The following is a 16,487-nucleotide window of genomic DNA, read 5'->3' as shown; positions in this document are numbered from 1 at the left end:
GTTTATGTGAGCATGTGCATGCACAGCGTTTCTGTGTCTGTGGGAAGCGGTCTCTACCCAGGTTGTCATGAAGAGGTGATGCTTGAAGGCAGATGGATAGAATGGTAAATGAGTAGGCGGAACGCTTCTCCAAAGTACCTTCTACTTCCATCGCTGACATGTTGTCATGCTTGAAAATAGAGTCCGACTCCACCCCTCCCCCTCCTCCCCACACACAAACACACACAGTAATAAATCGTGCTTGCTTTAGCTAGAGACCTAGGTGCTTCTGAACCAAACACTGTTGTCATTTTATACTATGAGTAGCCAGCATTCATTCAAAATGAAGCACAGAGATCCACCTATAAAGGACTAAGTCTACTGGGCCATTGCATTTAAGATCTGACAGGATGGACTGAAACGTAGCTACACCAAACAAGGCAAAAGAAATATCCAACACTAACGACTTCCGGCCGTAAGCTTAGCCCCTTGGCCTACGATTACAGAACACACTTGCTCTACATTTACATGACCAGTGCAAACTAGCTAACATTCTGCATCCTGCACAGGAGCCGGGACTTCCGCTTCTAACAGAGAGAATGTAGGAGAAGGAATCGGGGAGGAGAGGGAGAGGCTGTCTCAAGAGAGGAGGTGTGCAGGGTTGTTTTGCACAACTTGGCCCTGGCCACCATCACACTGCCATATATGGCAGTGTTTCTCCCCACTGGCACATCGCACCCAGTGCTGCTGGTGAGCAGAGCGGTCACATTTAGAGACAAATCGGACAGAAAATCTGCCTCCTCCAAGTCAGAGCACAGCTGGAGCTGAGCTCCAGACTGAATTTCCCACACAACTGGAGACAGGAGGAGAAAGAGAGAGAAGGAAAGAGAGGAAGAAGGGAAAGGGGACAGGGCAGAGAAAGGGAGATGAGAGTCAAAAGAGAAATGAATGTGGAAACAAATACAAGCATTAAACCTGGTCCTCAGATCATGACAAGTGGATTCATATTTTGCACCACTTACAGGCAATTGCAGAAGTGTAACTTCATCTTAGCGATCTTCTGGGGTAAGAGCCTCCAAGTTCTGTGCTTTGCAATGGCTTCACTGTGATGTCGGCCCCTAGATAACACTCTACCATTAATCTTGAACAAAGTACACAAACTTCAACACATCAATTCAAACAATGTGTCTCCTATCCACAGAAACATCCTAATTATCCATCAGTAAAGTCATCTTGTTGGCACTAACCATAACATGGCGCTACAGCAAAGAGAAGGGAGAATGGCAGTCTGCTACTAAACATTTACCCAATCAATTACTCAAATCTATTCTCAATACCCAAACAAAGCCCATTGATGATATTACTTCCTTCAGATGGCACCACCTATGCCAGCCAATGCTAAACTCAGACCATACAAAAGTACAGACCCAGAAATCAATGGTGCCATTGCCATGAGTGTGGTTCCACTCAAATTAACCCACATATATAAATAATCAAAACAAGCAGGCAACTAATAGTAACGCACTGGCAGTATGTCAGTGAATACATACAAACAGTATATGGACTTTCTAGGGCATCGGCATGTTTTAACAAGAATTAGATGAAACCTCCAACAGACATTTAGCACCAGCGAGAAGTTTGATAGACATTGTAATGCCGTCGGGGGTATGCCAAATAAAAATGTGATTCTCATTTAAAAAATGTATACAGGTTGTGGCCAAAAGTTTTGAGAATGACACAAATATTAATTTTAACAAAGTTTGCAGCTTCAGTGTCTTTAGATATTTTTGTCAGATGTTACTATGGAATACTGAAGTATAATTACAAGCATTTCTTAAGTGTCAAAGGTTTTTATTGACAATTACATGAAGTTGATGCAAAGAGTCAATATTTGCAGTGTTGACCCTTCTTTTTCAAGACCTCTGCAATCCAGCCTGGCATGCTGTCAATTAACTTCTGGGCCACATCCTGACTGATGGCAGCCCATTCTTGCATAATCAATGCTTGAAGTTTGTCAGAATATGTGGGGTTTTGTTTGTCCAACTGCCTCTTGAGGATTGGCCACAAGTTCTCAATGGGACTAAGTTCTGGAGAGTTTCCTGGCCATGGACCCAAAATATCGATGTTTTGTTCCCCGAGCCACTTATTTATCCCCTTTGCCTTATGGCAAGGTGCTCCATCATGCTGGAAAAGGCATTGTTCATCACCAAACTGTTCCTGGATGGTTGGGAGAAGTTGCTCTCAGAGGATGTGTTGGTACCATTCTTTATTCATGGTTGTGTTCTTTGGCAAAATTGTGAGTGAGCCCACTCCCTTGGCTGAGAAGCAACCCCACACATGAATGGTCTCAGGATGCTTTACTGTTGGCATGACACAGGACTGATGGTAGCGCTCCCCTTGTCTTCTCCGGACAAGCTTTTTTCCTGGATGTCCCAAACAATCGGAAAGGGGATTCATCAGAGAAAATGACTTTACCCCAGTCCACAGCAGTCCAATCCCTGTACCTTTTGAAGAATATCAGTCTGTCCCTGATGTTTTTCCTGGAGAGAAGTGGCTTCTTTGCTGCCCTTCTTGACACCTGGCCATCCTCCAAAAGTCTTCACCTCACTGTGCGTGCAGATGCACTCACACCTGCCTGCTGCCATTCCTAAGCAAGCTCTGTACTGGTGGTGCCCCGATCCCGCAACTGAATCAACTTTAGGGGACGGCCCTGATGCTTGCTGGACTTTCTTGGGTGCCCTGAAGCCTTCTTCACAACAATTGAACCGCTCTCCTTGAAGTTCTTGATGATCCGATAAATGGTGAATTTAGGTGCAATCTTACTGGCAGCAATATCCTTGCCTGTGAAGCCCTTTTTGTGCAAAGCAATGATGACTGCACATGTTTTCTTGCAGGTAACCATGACTGACAGAGGAAGTACAATGATTCCAAGCACCACCCTCCGTTTAAGCTTCCAGTCTGTTATTCAAACTCAATCAGCCATACAGAGTGATCTCCAGCCTTGTCCTCGTCAACACTCACACCTGAGTAAACGAGAGAATCACTGACATCATGTCAGCTGGTTCTTTTTTGGCAGGGCTGAAATGCAATGGAACGGTTTTTTGGGGGTTCAGTTCATTGGCATGGCAAAGAGGGACTTTGCAATTAATTGCAATTCATCTGATCACTCTTCATAACATTCTGGAGTATATGAAAATTGCCATCATACAAACTGAGGCAGCAGACTTAGTGAAAATTAATATTTGTGTCATTCTCAAAACTTTTGGCCACGACTGTATGTATATATACAGTGGGGCAAAAAAGTATTTAGTCAGCCACCAATTGTGCAAGTTCTCCCACTTAAAATGATGAGAGAGGCCTGTAATTTTCATCATTAGGTACACTTCGACTATGACAGACAAAATGAGAAAAAAAATCCAGAAAATCACATTGTAGGATTTTAAATTATGGTGGAAAATAAGTATTTGGTCAATAACAAAAGTTTATCTCAATACTTAGTTATATACCCTTTGTTGGCAATGACAGAGGTCAAACGTTTTCTGTAAGTCTTCACAAGGTTTTCACACACTGTTGCGGGTATTTTGGCCCATTCCTCCATGCAGATCTCCTCTAGAGCAGTGATGTTTTGGGGCTGTTGCTGGGCAACACAGACTTTCAACTCCCTCCAAAAATGTTCTATGGGGTTGAGATCTGGAGACAGGACCTTGAAATGCTTTTTACGAAGCCACTCCTTCGTTGCCCGGGCGGTGTGTTTGGGATCATTGTCATGCTGAAAGACCCAGCCACGTTTCATCTTCAATGCCCTCACTGATGGAAGGAGGTTTTCACTCAAAATCTCACGATACATGGCCCCATTCATTCTTTCCTTTACACGGATCAGTCGTCCTGGTCCCTTTGCAGCAAAACAGCCCCAAAGCATGATATTTCCACCCCCATGCTTCACAGTAGGTATGGTGTTCTTTGGATGCAACTCAGCATTCTTTGTCCTCCAAACACGACGAGTTGAGTTTTTATCAAAAAAGTTATATTTTGGTTTCATCTGACCATATGACATTCTCCCAATCTTCTTCTGGATCATCAAAATGCTCTCTAGCAAACTTCAGACGGGCCTGGACATGTACTGGCTTAAGCAGGGGGACACGTCTGGCACTGCAGGATTTGAGTCCCTGACGGCGTAGTGTGTTACTGATGGTAGGCTTTGTTACTTTGGTCCCAGCTTTCTGCAGGTTATTCACTAGGTCCCCCCATGCGGTTCTGGGATTTTTGCTCACCGTTCTTGTGATCATTTTGACCCCACGGGGTGAGATCTTGTGTGGAGCCCCAGATCAAGGGAGATTATCAGTGGTTTTGTATGTCTTCCATTTCCTAATAATTGCTCCCACAGTTGATTTCTTCAAACCAAGCTGCTTACCTATTGCAGATTCAGTCTTCCCAGCCTGGTGCAAGTCTACAATTTTGTTTCTGGTGTCCATTGACAGCTCTTTGGTCTTGGCCATAGTGGAGTTTGGAGTGTGACTGTTTGAGGTTGTGGACAGGTGTCTTTTATACTGATAACAAGTTCAAACAGGTGCCATTAATACAGGTAACGAGTGGAGGACAGAGGAGCCTCTTAAAGAAGAAGTTACAGGTCTGTGAAAGCCAGAAATCTTGCTTGTTTGTAGGTGACCAAATACTTATTTTCCACCATAATTTGCAAATAAATTCATAAAAAATCCTACAATGTGATTTTCTGGATTTTTCTCTCTCATTTTGTCTGTCATAGTTGAAGTGTACCTATGATGAAAATTACAGCCCTCATCTTTTTAAGTGGGAGAACTTGCACAATTGGTGGCTGACTAAATACTTTTTTGCCCCACTGTATATATATATTTATTTATTTTTACACATTTTCAAACAGCCCATTTATATTTTCCAACGGGGCTATACATTTGGCGGAGGTTTTCTATCCTCGCCTGAGTAGTGTCGTTTCAGTGCCAAAAATAAATTTACACCATATAATGTTCATATAACAACACAATGTCAAATACAGGTAGCCTAGTCAAATAATTAACATCCAATCACATTAACCGTTACTATCTTGCGGGAATTCCACTAACGGTCCATATGTATCCAAATGTTGCTGCTGCTCATGTTGGTATCTGTCCTGATGGCGCAAAAGCCATGACAAGGAGACATAGTGGTGTGGTAACACGTGTGCAAGCAGTTGCTCCCGACGCCACTTGGGTACACTGCAGCATCCACCCAGAGGCTCTTGCTGCCAAGGGAATGCCTGACTGCTTGAAAGATGTTTCGGACACTACAGTGAAAGTGGTTAACTTTGTTAAAGCAAGGCCCCTGAACTCTCGTGTATTTTCTGCACTATGCAATGATATGGGCAGCAACCATGTAACACTTTTACAACATACAGGAGTGTGCTGGTTATCAATAGGCAAAGTATTGACTTGTTTTTGTAATTGAGAGACGAGCTTAAAGTTTTCTTTACTGACCATCATTTTCACTTGTCTGACCGCTTGCATGATGATGAGTTTCTCACACGACTGGCCTATCTGGGTGATGTTTTTTCTCGCCTGAATGATCTGAATCTAGGATTACAGGGACTCTCAGCAACTATATTCAATGTGTGGGACAAAATTGAGGCTATGATTAAGAAGTTGGAGCTCTTCTCGGTCTGCATTATCAAGGACAACACACAGGTCTTTCCATCATTGTATGATTTTTTTGTGTGCAAATGAACTCAAGCTTACGGACAATGTCAAATGTGATATAGTGAAGCACCTGAGTGAGTTGGGTGCACAATTACGCAGGTACTTTCCCAAAACGAATGACACAAACAACTGGATTTGTTATCCCTTTCATGCCCTGCCTCCAGTCCACTTACCAATATCTGAACAAGAGAGCCTCATTGAAATTGCAACAAGCAGTTCTGTGAAAATTGAATTTAATCAGAAGCCACTGCCAGATTTCTGGATGGGCTGCGCTCAGAGTATCCTGCCTTGGCAAATCATGCTGTTAAGACACTGATGCCCTTTGCAACCACGTACCTATGTGAGAGTGGATTCTCGGCCCTCACTAGCATGAAAACTAAAAGATTTAACACAGACCCTCTCCAATACAACCCAACATTGTAGAGTTATGTGCATCCTTTCAAGCACACCCTTCTCATTAACCTGTGGTGAGTTATTCACAATTTAATGATCAAATAAGGTTTTATATGTAAGATGGTTAAAATAAAGAGCAAATTGATTGATTATTATTATATTATTATTTATGCTCTGGTCCTCTTAGAGCTCTTTGTCACTTCCCACGAGCTGGGTTGTGACAAAAACTCACTCTCATTCTTATGTTTAATAAATGTATTTTATAGTGTGTGTGTGTGTGTGCGTGGGGGGGGGGGGCTTACAATGATCAATGATGGCAAAAAACAAAATTTGAGAGTGCACTGACACTGGTGCCAGATGGGGTATGCAGCTGGAGGTTGAATGTTTAAAGGGGTACAGGACTATAAAGAGTTTGGGGAGCTCTGGACTAGTGTAACCAATGCACTTTGACACATTTAATTGAGATGTTGCGAGTTCAGCTTGATGTCAATCGTTTTTTAGTCTCTCTCGCCAGACTGAGTGCTCCGCATGCTTCACAGCGACAGTGAGAAGAGACGAATCGTTTATATAATTCCATCATTTGCAAGTTGTCACTCACAGCGGAAGCTTGAAATTGAAGCTGTGTAGAGTCTGGCTGTCACATTTGAGACGTGAGAATTGAAAAAAATAGTTGTCATACCAGGACAATTCCACGACAATGGAACTGCGCTGAGACTCAGATTTTTCACTTAAAAAGTATGCCAAACAAAAAACATTGATTTAAAAGTTTAAGAAAACATTGAACTATATGCACATGGACATTTGTTTTTTGAACATACACTGAACATTTTATAAAAACATTTACTGGAAGAACTGTGCAGATGCAAATTTTGGCAACATAATTCAAATCTCCCTCAGTTTGTGTCCACCTTTTCTCAAAACAATATCTGCTCTGAATGAAGATTCAACTATGTCTGCAGAAAGAATGGGGTGTCAGGTATGACATGACAAATTGACTTTGATCAAATCTCTTTTGGGTATTAAACTACACTGAGTAAAGTAGATTTACACCCACTAATGTAATTGCAAGAAAAACAAGACCAACGAAAAAAACAAGACCACATTTTCTTGGACCAGACCAAATCTGAGCCAATTATACACGTCTATGTTTCACAAGTTTGGACAAAGTACAGCACAGTACAGCAGAGTATAGTTCAGTACAGCAGAGTATAGTTCAGTACAGTACATTATAGTGTACTCAACTCGTGTACACTGTCCAAACTTGTAGCCAATTCAATAGCTGAAATTACATTACTAATTTTTGGGGAAAATCTGTTACTGATTTGATAACATAATTACGTTTTTTTGTATCACTTAATAATTCATAAACAAAATCGATATCAAAAACACTAATTGATAGGTCTACTTTCACTTGTTACTTTAACTTGTATTATCCTCCCTCCCCATGACAGAGAGATATTAGAAAATATCTTAAAAGGTATGTGGGTTTTTGCAAAAGTAATTATTTTTGCAAAAGCAATGTTTCTTTAAAAAACTAACAGAAGGCAGAATAATTTCTCAGAAACTAAATGTGTGTTGATATTAGTTGTCACGGGTCTTCACTTCAACATTACTGTGTTTTGATGTATTAATAATACCTTTCAAGACTTTCTGGATGTTTTCTAAGACCCCTTTTCCATCTGTTGGAACTGAAATCAAAGCCTTTGCTTAATCCACATTTTTAGGATGGAAAATGCTTAAAATGTATATATACTTTAATAAAATATATATTTTGACTCTTAGCTTTCATTTGTCCTTTTCCTACAAACTTCAAGTTGGTGCTCAGGGGTCCTTTTACATGGAAATGACCATCAGCTGCCTATTCTGGCTGCAATAATAATATCAATGGTTATCTAACAATTGTGTATACAGTGGGCATCATAAGTTTACACCCCCATGGATTTTTTCACATTTTGTTGCATTACAAAATTAAATTTAAATAGATCTAATTGGGATTTTTTTGTCATTGAGCTACACAAAATACTCCATAATGTCAAAAGTGAAAAGAACATTTTACAAAGGTTTACAAATGAATACAAATTAAATAACTAAAATATAGTTGTTGCATAAGCCTAAATTAGTTCTGGAGTAAAATGTGGCTTAACAAATCACAAAATAATGGATTCAATTTGAAATAGAGATTTGACATGACTTATTTAATGACTACCACTTCCGTTACTCAAGTACTGAGTTTGAACCACATATTCAACTACAAAGACCAGGGAGCTTTTTCGAAAGCCTCAAAGAAGGGCAGTGATTAGTAGATGGGTAACAATAACAAATCAGACATTGAATATATCTTTCAGCATGGTAAAGTTTAAATTATGTATTAAACCACCAAGACAACAAAGATACAGTCGTCCTTCTGAACTGAGCTGCAGGAAAGGAAGGAAACTGCTGAGGGATGCCACTATGAGGCCAATGGTGATTTTAAAACAGCTACAGTGTTAATTGACTGTGATGGGAGAAAACTGAGGATGGATCAAGAACATTGCAGTTACTCCACAATAATGACCTAAATGACAGTGAAAAGAACAATATACAGTACCGGTCAAAAGTTTGGACACACCTACTCATTCAAGGGATTTGCTTTATTTGTATTATTTTCTACATTGCAGAGTAATAGTGAAGACATCAACACGATTGAATAACACATATGGAATCATGTAGTAACCAAAAAAGTGTTAAACAAATCAAAATAGATTTTAGATTCTTCAAAATTGCCACCCTTTGTCTTGAAGAGAGCTTTGCACAGTCTTGGCATTCTCTCAAACAGCTTCATGAGGAATGCTTTTCCAACAGTCTTGAAGGAGTTCCCACATATGCTGAGCACATGTTGGCTGCTTTTCCTTCATTCCGTGGTCCCACTCATCTAAAACCATCTCAGTTGGGTTGAGGTTAGGTGATTGTTGAGGCAAGGGAATCTGATGCAGCACTCCATCACCCTCCTTGGTCAAATAACCCTTACACAACCTGGAGGTGTGTTTTGGGTCATTGTCCTGTTGAAAAACAAATTATAGTCCCACTAAGTACAAACCAGATGGGATGGCATATCGCTGCAGAATGCTGTGGTATCCATGCTGGTTAAGTGTGCCTTGATTTCTAAATAAATCACAGACAGTGTCACCAGCAAAGTACCCCACACTATCTCATCCATGCTTTACGGTGGGAACCACACATGCAGAGATCATCCATTCATACACTCGTTGTGTCACTAAGATACAGCATTTGGAACCAAAATCTCATATTTGGACTCATCAGACCAAAGGACAGATTTCCACCGGTCTCATGCCCATTGCTCGTGTTTCTTGGCACAAGCAAGTCTCTTCTTATTACTGGTGTCCTATAGAAGTGGTTTTTCTGCAGCTGTCATCAAGGCAAAGAGTGGCTACTTTGAAGAATCTCAAATCTATTTTAATTTGTTTATCACTTTTTTGGTTACTACATGATTCCATATTTGTTTATTCATAGTTGATGTCCTCACTGTTATACTATAATGTAGAAAATAGTCAAAATAAAGAAAAACCTGGAATGAGTCGGTGTGTCCAAACTTTTGACTGGTACTGTAAATATATACACATACATACATAGATATATTCCCAAAACATGCATAATCTATGCAACAAGGCACTAAAGTTATACTGCAATAAAACACAGCGAAGGATTGCAACGCTTTGCCTTTAGGCCAAAAAGTATGTTTGGAGAAAATCCAACAACACATCATTGAGTACCTGCGTCCTTATTTTCAAGCATGGTGGTGGCTGCATCATGATATGGGTATGCTTGATGTCGGCAAAGACTGGGGAGTTTCTCAGAATAAAAAGAAACGTAATGGACCTAAGCACAGGCAAAATCCTAGAGGAAAACCTGCTTCAGTCTGCTTTACACCAGACACAGGGAGAGTAATTCACCTTTCAGCTGGACATTAACCTACAACACAATGCCAAGTCTACACTGGAGTTGCTTACCAAGAAGACAGTGAATGATCCTGAGTGGCCAAGTTATAGTTTTGACAGCAGTCTGCTTGAAAATCTATGGGAAGAGTTTAAAATGGCTTTCTATTCATGACCCCCAGCATTTTGACAGCACTTGAGAATAAGGTACAACTATTGTGCTATACAGGCGTGCAAAGTTCTTAAGAGACTTACCCAAAAAGAATCACTAGTGTAATTGCTTCCAAAGGTGTTTGGAATATGTATTGATTCAGGGGGGTGCATTCTTATGTAATCAAGGTATATTAGCATTTAATTTTTCATAAAAAAAAAACACATTGACAGAATATTGTGTAGATCTTGACAAAAAAAAGAGCCACTTAAATCCATTGCAATCCCACTTTGTAACACAAAATGTGAAGAAATCCAAGGTGGGTGAATATTTGTGATACCCACTGTAGGTGCATATAGAAACAAACAAATTAAACAATATGTTTCTTTGACAACAATGAAACTCTAATATCAGAATAGAAATAAGTTACTGGTGTGAATCTGGCTTTGAAACTCAAATCAAACATTCATTTTGAGCCAGTGAGAGAGGAGAGGTGCAGTTAGATAAAGAGAATAGTGAAAGGGGAAAGTGCAGCAATTCAGAGGGACTTTGAGACCCATATATAGCTCCAACTATTTACTCAATGAGGTCATTTCCTTGAGGACAGTGAAAAGGCTGCAATCAAGTGTGCCTAGTTAGGCCTATCTCAAGAAATGCCCTCTCTTTCATGCTGCTAGCCCCGAGTGGCCGTTTTGGCGTTGAAGTTTCATCTTTTAATACCACGTGGTTATCAGTACAGTGGGTGATGCTGGTGACTGAAAACAGTTACCCAGTCAGCACTGATGCTCTGCCAAATAAACGGGATCAGTAGGGCTGGAGCCTGGAGAAAAATACTGCCATCAGTGAGGTTTTACTTCAAGCCTCCATGATACAGTATAACGTGTCTAAGCTGATACAGAGCACTCCTGAAATTAAAAGGGTGTGCCCTGGGATTATATTAGATAGCAGTATAGGAGAAGGAGCAACAGAATACAGGAGTGTTACTTTACTACACAGTTTTGCAGGTGAAAATGACTATCAACTTAGTTGACATTGCAAAATATGCCAACTGGGAAGGATTTTTCACACTAGCCAGCAATGTACTCAGCTCATGAAATATCTCAACTACAATTTTTATTGAAATAGTTCAAACATACAGCTAATCAAAGTTCAACATTTCTTTTGAACACTATAAAACACTAAGTGCATTCCATCCAATAAAGAAAAAATAAGTAACATTAATGGGTCAATTTGAAAGTGCCAGAGGGAGAAGAAAAAAAACAGCCAACACTGCAGATCAGATCCTGTTGACTGGCCTGAGTTTCCTACCCCTGAACCTGTACTGAACACACCTCACTCTCTCAGCTGCCTGTTAAAAGCAGGCCACCTGATCCAGTTCACATTCTGAGATGGCAGAATGAATGCCATCTCATTCCTGAAGCTTTCCAGGAGACCTTAGTCAGTCTGCTGCAGTACCAGACAGGTCAGCAATAGTTGTCCTCCTCTATGTAGCCCAAACTAGTCTACACACACTCCTCTGATACGAGTTCCCTACTATCCTTCCTTTTATTGGATAAATTGCACACTCCATTTAGGTGAATCACAATTCACTAGTACCCATTCAAATACATTCCATTTAAATGCTTTGAAACACTGCATTCTTCATCCTATTACACACATTAAACACATTCAAGTCAACAGTCCTTCAGTCATTCATAAGATTCACACTGCTCAGTTGTGTAGTGAAACCTTGGCGGGGTAACTGACAGATCCCAGGCTGCATTCCACTGAGTGTGGGCCTAATTTCAAGTGGTAGTCAGTCCTACACTGCATCAGATCACATCAGGGATGGCCCTGTGATAAGAAACCCCCTTTGAAGAGCAGCTTGACATTCTTGAAACACTCCAGGGACATGTTTTAGGCCTACTCTCTATTTTAGACTATTATCTCATATGTACATTGTGCAAAACAAGAAGCATACAGGAAGAAAAACGTTTACAGGAAGTAAGGACATAAAAAAAGGCCCAGGCATTGTTCTGCTGAGGCAACACGTTCCTTATCCAGGATAATTATACATAAGCAGCTGTTATAGGTGTTAATGGAGGTCGATGACTAAGTATGTGTGTGTTCATAATTTATCATTAGGCAATGTTTTTAAAGTGAACAATGGATGGTATATCAGGAAAGGTCTGAATGTGAGAGCATGTAGAAACAGGTCTGACTACATTATTGCAATGCCTGATGCTTGCCTCTGTGCCTTCTTCATAGCAGACAATAACAGAAAGTGAGAGTTGGCCAAAAATGGCTTGGGAGGATACAGCCTGTTCAGTCCTACGCACTCCTCCCACTCAACTTCAGTCTAGAACAGTCATCAAGCTTTGATATCTATCTCCTACTCCTTCCCAGGAAATAAACACTTTTCAGCTGAGGATTCAGTCACTGTATATAAATTAGACCGATTATGCACTTTTAACAGATGGATTCTTAATTCAACCGGTACTGAAGAAGTTGAACTCCGGTTCAGAAACTGCTTGACATTTTTAATAGTGTCTGAGGGAGCTTCACCAGGAAACACTTCAAATCCTGAATGTGTAAATCATGAGTGTTTATGATCTTGGTGTGGCTATTTCAGGCTGGACCAAATATTAGGCTATCACAATAGGTTTCTGCAGAATGTTTTCAGGCCTATAGACAGATGACAGTCCACAGCAGTGAGTAGGCCTGTATTGGTAAACACTCCCAAAACGTTCACTTATTATTATCCTTTTAAACAGTTGGCTTGGGGCGAAAACCCACTCCTCTCTTTGGCAGTTACTACAACGCATCCGTTTGTAGACAAGGGCACGTGTGACATGCCGTTGGTACCCGTCTGGTGCCAAACATGACAATGTGGCGTATATCCCATACAAGTCAGTGGGCCAATCCCTTGATAGGCGGGAGATCGTTCAGGGACTTGACCGGAAGAAACGTTTCCATAGAAGTAGGCTAACCTTCAGGGCTATGCACATTTTCCAATAATCTTAAAAGAGATTTAATGCAGTTAGCCTACAGCTATAGCTGTGTTGTCTGCTGCATCAGATGCCCTCATATTACGAGAAAAACATATGGCGCAACTATTTTCGATCCTTATACCCTTACATAGGCCTATGTTGCCTGGAATCCCGATGTTGAATTGCATGGAATTCTAAATCAGGCAGAAATTAGCATTTGAATCAGGAACTATTAACATATAGGCTACACATTGTCACAGGATAGGCTACACATGATGCTGTAATAGGTGACAACTTAATGCTAAATAATAACGATGTGTTTAGAATTTTTGTTACTCTAAAATATAGTGTAACAGGCCTATTCTTTTTGAAGTAAATGTTGACCTGAATCATGAAAGGCTTGGTGGTGAGGAAGTTAGCTAAACCTTGCCCAATACCGCGCAGCCAGCGAATGATAGGATTTGGCTACAATGTCGACATCGGCAACATCACAATTGATACATATTGGTTAAATGGCGTAAGAAGTCTACTGCTACAATGCATCATGTTGGTTGCTTCAAAGTGCGCGAAGGGAAAACAGAATAGGCCCTATTAATAATTAATAAAATATTAGCAGACTTACGAGTAAACTTTCCAAGTTTATCGCAGATCTTGGATCTTTGATCATGGCCTCCAGCTTTTTCAACCGGTTTTCCATCCTTCTCTCTGCACCAAGTGACATTTTTGCGATTGATTAATGCCCGTTTCTTTTACATATAAGACGAGCCTTATGAGAACTGTTTGGGTTTACATGGGGAAAAGTCTTTTTGTTCTTGGGCAATGGCCGTGGGCCTAGTAGCCTCCTTCTATAATCGCCTCGGAATTGCAGTATCCAACAATGTAGAAGAAAAACAAATAATCCACCATAAACGGAGAAGCGCAGCTCCGCCAATTAGTCCGGAGATTTAGTTGAACGCAAATCAAGATAGACATTTATAGTACCATATTCCATATGACTGTTCTCTGTGATCCACACCGCGATTAAGTTAGAATTTTAAGAAGATTCAGCAACAGGGCGTTTTCTTGCCCCCCTCCCTTCTCTTTTTGGGCGCTCCGATGTGCTATGCTTAAATTTAAAAAAATGTGTTTCCAAAACAGTCGAAAGTGTTTAAAATCCAACATTTGAAACACTAAAATGACATGGATTTTGTAATTGCCTCACTGTCATAAGCAAATTGACAGAGTATGGCGTTCTCCAAAATAGCTTGAGCGATGAACAGTTTAAAAACGTTATACAATCAGCTCCTCTCCTATGCACTACAGAACTATTTCGGTATGTATCCCTGCATGACGAAAAACTACGGGTTGTCGGAATGTCTAACTGTAGTTAGCCACCGTGGATTCCTCGTACATACTCCACTTCCAGAGCTAGTTCTCTCCTCCCTCCTCTGACATCAACACGCAGACACAGCCGCCTCATTTACCCATAAGCCTTCTCTGTCTCCTCAAATCAAGCTGCTGTTCAGCGTGGGAAGCTGTATCATGAGGAATAATAGAGCTATGTGATGACTACTCTCCTAAAGTTTTACAAGTACATTCTTCACACTCAGTAATGATTCACCTGATTGACACATTCTTTCCACTTATGCCCCACCATCTCTTGATATTGTTATAATAGTAAAGTTTTTATGGCTGTGTGCAACGATCATGAAGTGTGCAACAAGTATGCTACTTCCAGATGAAGTTAATAGATGTCTGAATATTAGTTGTTGGATTTAAATGTAACATCTGGCCTCCCAGCAGCGCCATCTGACTTCTGACATCAGTGTAGCAATTTGGGAGGCTAGCCAACTGGGACTTGAACAGGTGTCCCTCAAATGTCCCTGCGACTATCAATCGAACACATTGCAACAAGACATTTAAACCTCTTGACGGCTTGCCAGGTGTTGTACTAAGGTAGTTACAATTCTATGTTTAATTGGTCAGCGTCACACTATTGCAGTAGACATACTGTAGGCCTACACATACTACAATGCACTGTTGCTTATGTCCGTCCATTGATGTCGATGATGACAATTCTCCCAGTAATTATAATCTATGTGTGGTGTTGTTTTTATACATTGTGTTTATGCCAATGCATGTAGCTGTTCAGGCAGATGTGAAACCCCCATGGTTTGCTACAGGAGGGGCTGATGTATTCAGCAATGGGAAGGGGAACCCCTGCTGGTGGGCTATTAAGGTGGGTAGTGCACAGTGGGGAAAGCGCCATACGATGGCGCTATAGCCACAGGCACCTACTGTACATCCCTGCAGTAGAGTATCAATGTGCCACTGTGGTTGCACCAGTCTCGATGCTGTGTAGGCTGGTGCAGACTTTTTGCTGCTTGCCACCCCAAGTGTTCTGTGATGCACAGTGGAAGCTATGACACAATGTGTCCAATACGTATTTTTGTGCTTATGCTCCACAGTGAGAGAAGGAATTCATGTGTGTGTGTATGTCTGTGGTTAAACAGATATTGACAAAGATGAAACAAGTTGGTGTGTGCCTCTATTTATTAGTCTCCATAAGCAATTCACTGAATAAAGCAAATACTGTTACAGCACAAAATTATTATTTTCAAAGCAATCTTGGCAACAAGTTATAGTAACAACTTCATAATAAAAAGACAACAGCTATATCCATTTCTTGCAGTTTTCTTCACTTTAATTAAATAATACTATAAAATGTACACAAAGGTTGATAATTCACCACTAGATAAAAACATAGAAGGGGAAGGAGGATGTTTGTTGGTGGTGTAGGAAGAAGGGTCCTTTAATAACAAAATGTGAGGGTTGGGTTTATACAAGTCACAGAAAGCTGATCATCTATACATCAACACTAGCAACATAACAAAGTTGTTTTTTGTCCATTTTATTTTGTACAAAGTGGGGAGTCTTACAAGCGAGCATCATCATCTGCACTGTAGAGTACACAAGTGAGAGTTAAGGCAGATTTTCTGTTCACGTTTGAAAAGTGACATGAGAAATGTCATGTTTTTGTTTAGTTTAGTATTTCTACTCTCTATCAAGATTTTGAATAGGAAGTTGTCATTGCATATCTTAGGCTGTTGACCTAGCCTATTTAATTCCATTAAATGGGTGCTGGATTTTTGCTTTTATTCTTCATCTCTCCCCAATGAAATAGACAGATGAAGTTATTTCCACTTCATTCCTTTAAGTAGCATTTGCAAGACTGACGATGCTGGCACTGGAGGGGTGAATTGGCCTTTCGGTCACAACGATGAAGGCGATATTAAGGTGTGTGTGTGTGTGTGGTATTGTCGGTATGTTAGGGTGAGGGGAACTATGCGTCAAAGGTCTGTTGAAGTGCTTCAAAAAT

At 40.6% G+C, this 16,487-nt stretch overlaps 1 protein-coding gene across 3 annotated transcripts in view; it reads right to left on the bottom strand.

Moving 5' to 3' along the window:
* The window catches only part of LOC135508079 (rho-associated protein kinase 2-like), a 43,970-nt gene extending 29,402 nt beyond the window's left edge, over nucleotides 1-14,568 (bottom strand). For 2 of the 3 annotated variants that reach the window (XM_064928008.1, XM_064928009.1), the window contains exon 1: nucleotides 13,752-14,568. In XM_064928008.1, the coding sequence (XP_064784080.1) occupies nucleotides 13,752-13,850 (99 nt within the window). In that variant the 5' untranslated portion in view covers nucleotides 13,851-14,568. The remainder of the gene's footprint in view (nucleotides 1-13,751) is intronic. The other variant, XM_064928010.1, reaches the window with a different exon arrangement.
* Between the last annotated feature and the right edge of the window lie 1,919 nt (nucleotides 14,569-16,487).

The sequence above is a fragment of the Oncorhynchus masou genome, chromosome 21 (genome assembly GCF_036934945.1).
Source record: "Oncorhynchus masou masou isolate Uvic2021 chromosome 21, UVic_Omas_1.1, whole genome shotgun sequence".
Taxonomy (NCBI): Eukaryota; Metazoa; Chordata; class Actinopteri; order Salmoniformes; family Salmonidae; genus Oncorhynchus; species Oncorhynchus masou.
Note: the sequence above shows the minus strand (reverse complement) of the source record. Positions and strands in the feature narration are given on the sequence as shown.